This window comes from Triticum dicoccoides, chromosome 6B, assembly GCF_002162155.2.
Source record: "Triticum dicoccoides isolate Atlit2015 ecotype Zavitan chromosome 6B, WEW_v2.0, whole genome shotgun sequence".
NCBI lineage: Eukaryota > Viridiplantae > Streptophyta > Magnoliopsida > Poales > Poaceae > Triticum > Triticum dicoccoides.
This window is the reverse complement of record NC_041391.1, coordinates 724054069-724059921: the sequence shown is the minus strand read 5'-3', so window position 1 is coordinate 724059921 and position 5853 is coordinate 724054069. Positions and strand designations below refer to the sequence as shown.

Here is a 5853-nt window from a genome sequence, read left to right as displayed (position 1 = left end):
TGAAGAACCTCAAAACTACACTTTGAACCGAAATACGAGTTGCAAAGAACCGGCATCCGACCTTGACGGAACCGGACAAGGTGACATGGAGTGAGTGGGTGGGTTCGCGATGAAGAACCGCCGAAACTACACTCTGAACCGAACCAAGAGTTGCAAAGAACCGGCATCCGACCTTCATGGAACCGGACGAGGTGTCATGGAGTGAGTAGGTGGGTTCGCGATGAAGAACAGTTGAAACTACACATCGAAGCGAAATACAAGTTGCAAAGAACCGGCATCCGACCTTCAAGGAACCGGACGACGTGACATGGACTGACTGGGTGGGTTCTCAGTCCTCGCATCATTTCCGTCGCTGCATGCAGACTCTCTCTCTCTCTCTCTTTCTCCATGTTGCATGCAAGCTTCTCACGCACAAAAAATTTCAGTTCCCTCCTGAACCGAACAGGCGCCATGGAATAGCTTCCAAATTAGCTGCGAAAAATAGAATACATCCATGATTTTGAACAGACCAACCTAAGCAGAGACATACTATAGAAGTATAAATCAAGTAGTACTACCATGAAGGCATGAACAGACCAACCTGCACATTTCTCCTCGGTCCCTCCACACTTCTCTAACTCGACGTGAGCATGCAACGGATCATGGTCCGACGCGAGATCACTGTCCTTCGTATGGAGGCCGACCAGTCGCAAGCACGCCGGCCACCACGAGGACACCACTAGCTGGAAGCAGACCCGTCGTTCCTGAGCATGACTCTGACCGCGTGCAGGCCGACCACAGCAAGGACTCCACTGGCTGTGCGCACGATTCCGGCCACGACCAGATCGACCGCCGCGAGGATGCTACTGGCCAGTTGCACGCCGACCGCCACCAGCCCCGGGCGTGGGGGCGCTGCTCTCCACAAAATCGTTGCCCTCCATGACCGCTGCGAGCACACCACCGTCCATAAGAAGGTTGTCTTCCGCGTGCAGGGCTCTGCCGCGAGCGGGGCGCAAGACGAATACGAACAGGGAGGAGGCGAAGTGGTAAGATTACAGAGCATTGCGGTCCAAGTAGTGGAGGGGCACTGATGGTTGCTAGAAATAGTACATTAAAATCCAGGTTTTAATTCCATCTGATCTCCTTCTATTAAAACTTCATAATTATTTGTGTGTGAATTTGTCCAAGCAAGTTTACGGGCTAAGGCTCGGACGCTAGGTACATCCGGACATGCATAAGCTGGCTTGACCCACTAGCATCAATGAATCAATCAGGTAATATGATATGTGCGTGTACTGTGACCATGCGTTAGCACCAGATGTGCTTTAGGTCCATGCAATCTTGGACCTTGTGCGTGATAGGCAGATGCTAACTGACCATCTATGCTATGGTCAGAAGAAAGTGGCAGGACTCACATGCCAAAATTAGCATACTATTGCCGGAACCTTTAGTAAATGAGTATTTAATTAGGTTTGCCAAAATAGCACACTGACGATCCCTGCCACCTACAAAAGTTTGCTGCATACTTGCTCTCATTGAGTCTGAAAATGCAGAGACTAGGTTGCCGTTTCTGGACACTGCATCCATAAAGTTCTAGCTCACTTTTCCACTCTAGTCATGGCGATATTCAATAAATCATAAAATCAGAACCTTATCTATCCAAAGGTGCGAATCTTGATGCATATGAATGGTTCTGATAACCACCACCCTAACAAGTGTTGATAGCAAATCCATGTTCTATATGCTTGTTGTCCAAAACTCCACCGTGACCTATGTTGGCACTAGCTCCAACTCCGGGTACCATGTGCTTGTTGTCGAAAACTACTCGCGCACCAAGAAACTGACACCCACTGGTCAAGGCATCGCCTCTCGCCAATTTGAGGTAGGAGGCTATATTTGGCACATCAAGTACTACCCTAACAGCAAGAGCTCGGATTGCGCCGACTTTGTTTCCCTCTATGTTTTCCTTGATGAAGACGATGATGGCAAGAAGCCTGCGGAAGCCAAGTTTGGTTTCAGTGTCATTGACCATGTTGAGAAGCAAAACCCAGCCTACGACAGGTTTATGAAAAAGGACGTCCTTGAACGATCAACTGATCTGGAGGTCGATTCTTTCACCCTCAGGTGTGATATCATGGCCTACAACACAGAGGATGATGATGCCGGTGGCCGTGGCACCGCGGTGCACCTACCCGACATATTCCATCATTTTGACGATCTCCTTCAATCCAAGCTTGGCGCGGATGTGACATTCGAGGTTAGTGGCGAGATGTTCACCGCACACCGGTGTGTGCTTGCAACCATGTCTAAAGTCTTCATGGCTCAACTCTTGACCCCATGAAGGCGGGCACCGATATGTCCACCACCATACATATCAAAGACATGGAAGCAAAAGTATTCAGGGCTTTGCTTACCTTCATCTACACAGACTTGTTCCCTAAGATGAAGGAGGACGGAACAGAAGTTATGAAACATGGGCAAGTGATGAGACGAGGCTGCAATGGCTGAAAGATTTGTTGGTAGCAGCAGACAAATATGATATCCAACAACTCAAGTTCATATGTGAAAAGCAGTTGTCTCACAACATAAGCGTGAGCTCGGTGGCGTCCACCCTGGTTCTAGCCGAGCAGCACCATTGACGCGGACTAAAGGAGGCGTGCTTGAAGTTTATCCGAGTCCAACCCCCCTCGTGTTTGCAAACGTTAATGGGGACTAAGGGCTGGGAACATATAGTTACGACCTATCCCTTTGTTTTGAGCGACCTCATTGCCAAGCTTATTGCTTTGAATCAGAAGTAACACCTACTCTCTGTATACAATATGCATTTTCGTCGTTGGACGGTCTGTAAATTCCATTTCATTCCTGTATGGATATATATGTTCCACGCAATACAACAACATCCGTCGACAGACCTCACCAAGGGCAAGCAGGTGGTTGCTCTATCAGGAAGCATGCAAAAATACGCACATACAATAACAACCACGCCACGCTGGGAGACGCCTGATGCATATCATGCTAAACTGAATGTCGATGATGCTTTTGTGAAAGAAAATGGTACGGCTGGGGCTGGGATGATCTTGCGGGATCATGAAGGTGATGTTATCTTCGCCGTGACACTGACACTATTTAATTGTGGTGACCCCTTAGAAGCTGAGATGGCGGCTATGGAGGAAGGATTACGGCTTTCTCTACACTGGACGAACCTGCCGCTGATTGTGGAAACGGATTGTGCCGAGCTGCTGAAGTTGGTTCAATCCAAAGATGGCGATCGATCGAGGTATGCATATCAGGTTAATGAGATCAGACGAATTCTGGCTCAAGAAAGGAACATTAGTCTAGCTAAAATTAGTAGGCACGCGAATGTGGCGAGTCACACCCTTGCTTGTATGGGTCGATCGCAACAGCGCACAGCATGTTGGCTCCGAAACTCCCCTATGGAGATAGCTAGCATTGTTGATTCTGAATGTAATCATCATGGTTGATTAATGAAAGTTCTTTTCCCGCAAAAAAAATATATGTTCCATGCAGGACTTTATTTTTTTGGTAAAAACAGAGGTGGAAATTTCTGTTTTAATAATCCGTGACAGAAGCGAAGGAAGGCATGAGTGTGTTTTACTGGATGATCTTTCTGCCTCGTGCCAAATTCCCCAAACGGTGATCGATGGGCTTTTCAGCCCGTGGGCTGCGAGGCCTTAAAATAAAAGCCAATCATCATATATATAATAAACCCTAACTAAATCTAGGCCGCACACACCGACCAGCCGGCGGCGCTGCTTCTGTTTCCGGCGAGGAGCGACCCGGCGGAGACCCAGCAGGTTTGCCCCCCAGCCCCAGCTAATCGGTTCCAACTCTGAAGCCTATTGTTCATATGAGCTGTTTGTCTACTACTCCCTCCGTTCCAAATTACTCGTCGCTGAAATAGATGTATCTAGAATTAAAATACATCTAAATACATCCATACATGCGACAAGTAATTCGGAACGGAGGGAGTAATACCACTCATCTTGGGGGAGACACTCATCGATCTGTAGCCTAAGCAACATCCTGGAGCATGTTTGGATCGCCTCTGTAAATTTCATCTTTTTTGCCCAATCATAGATTTGAGCTCATGCAAATTCCAGACAATTGTTTCTTTTTTATGAAATCAATGTCTAGCGACTGAATTAGCAGAACAATTATTTGCTCATCTTGGGGCAAATTGTGCATGTTTGTTCTGCCTTGATCGTATCGTCTCTTGCATGAATTGTTAATTCAATCAATGGTGATTTCCGATGGGCTCGCAGGTCCGTCATGTCGTCGTTCGCCGGCATAACTCTCTTGGCCGAGGGCGACCTGAGCCCTTCCACCGCCAACGCCATTGACACTAGCACGGACTACGGCTACCACCTGCTTGTGGTCCAAGACTACTTGCTTACCAAAGAACTGACACCCAGCGGAAGGGGTCTTTGCTCCCGTGCTTTCGTCGTAGGAGGCCATACATGGTACATCGAGTACTACCCTAACGGGGAGAGCTCAAAATGTGCCGACTACATTTCTCTGCATGTCTCAGTTCTTGATAATGATGAGGATTACCAGAACACTGTGAAAGCAAAGGTGTGTGTCAGTTTCATCGACCAGGTTGAGAAGCACAAGCCAATGTACATCCGTGGAACTGGAACGCGCACCTTCGGCGGCTATGCTTTTATGCGGCTCGACAAGTTTATGAAAAAAGACGTCCTTGAAGAATCGGTGAATCTAAAGGGTAATTGTTTGACCATCCGGTGTGACATCATGGTCCTCAACACCAATGATGATGATGCCAACCGCGACGAGGTGCTCCCACCTGACGTACACCACCAATTCAACAATCTCCTTCAAAATAAGGTGGGTGCCGATGTGACATTTGAGGTCAGCGGTGAGATGTTCGTCGCACACAGGTGTGTGCTTGCAGCCCGATCCACGGTGTTCATGGCACAACTCTTTGGTCCCATGAAGGAGGGTACCACTAGGTCCGCCATCATACAGATCAAAGACATGAAAGCAAAAGTGTTCAAGGCTTTGCTTAGCTTCATCTACACAGACTCATTCCCTGAGATGGAGGAGGACAAAGCACAAGTTGCGGAAAAAGGACAAGAAGAGAATGGAATGTGGTTGCAATGGCTTCAAGACTTGTTGGTAGCGGCAGACAGATATGATGTCCAAGGGCTCAAGTTCATCTGTGAAAAGCAGTTTTCTGAACACCTAGGTGTGAGCTCAGTCATGTCCACTCTTGCTCTAGCCGAGCAGCACCACTGCCGGTGGTTGAAGGGGGCGTGCTTCAAGTGTCTCCAAGTCCAGCCTCCCTCGCGTTTGCTAACAGTAATGGAGTCTAGTGGCTGGGATTAAGGCTGGACACGAGCCGAGCCGAGCCGAGTTTGATCCGAGCCTGGCTTTGGCTCGCCCTCAAGCGGCTCGGTTCGGCTCGGCTCGCTCAGCCAACGAGCCTGCTTTAGGCGGCTCAGCTCGTTTTTGTTATGGCTCGGCTCAGACCGAGCCGGCTCGTGAGCCAGCTGGCGCCATAACAGCTGGGATGTAACGGAACCTGTTTTTAAAGACCAGTTTTGATCTTCTACAGCAATTAAAGACATAATTTGGAAAAGAAGCACTTTATATTGTAAAAAACGCAACATCTAGCAGTCTATGGTTTAAAAATGGTCATAGTGATGAAAAGAATTGGGCATCATTGCTTTTGAATTTTGGACAGCTCCTCCTTTGAACTTTATACAACAAAAATATTGAACGTTGATAGCCAAACAATGCAATTTTGCATAGCATAACACTTGGTGCTTTGACATTAAAATGAGAATCTTCCTCCTCAAACACAGTACCTTGCTCATCCTCGTCCTCCTCATTCTC

At 47.9% G+C, this 5853-nt stretch overlaps 1 protein-coding gene and 1 pseudogene across 1 annotated transcript; both read left to right on the top strand.

Annotated features, from left to right (window-relative positions):
* Positions 1–1666: 1666 nt before the first annotated feature.
* Positions 1667–2777, top strand: LOC119321694 (annotated as a pseudogene).
* Positions 2778–4269: 1492 nt separating this feature from the next.
* LOC119325361 (BTB/POZ and MATH domain-containing protein 2-like) lies at positions 4270–5416 on the top strand. The gene has a single exon (XM_037599115.1). It carries the CDS (start codon positions 4270–4272, stop codon positions 5341–5343), a length of 1074 nt encoding a protein of 357 aa, XP_037455012.1. The 3' UTR covers positions 5344–5416.
* Positions 5417–5853: the final 437 nt, after the last annotated feature.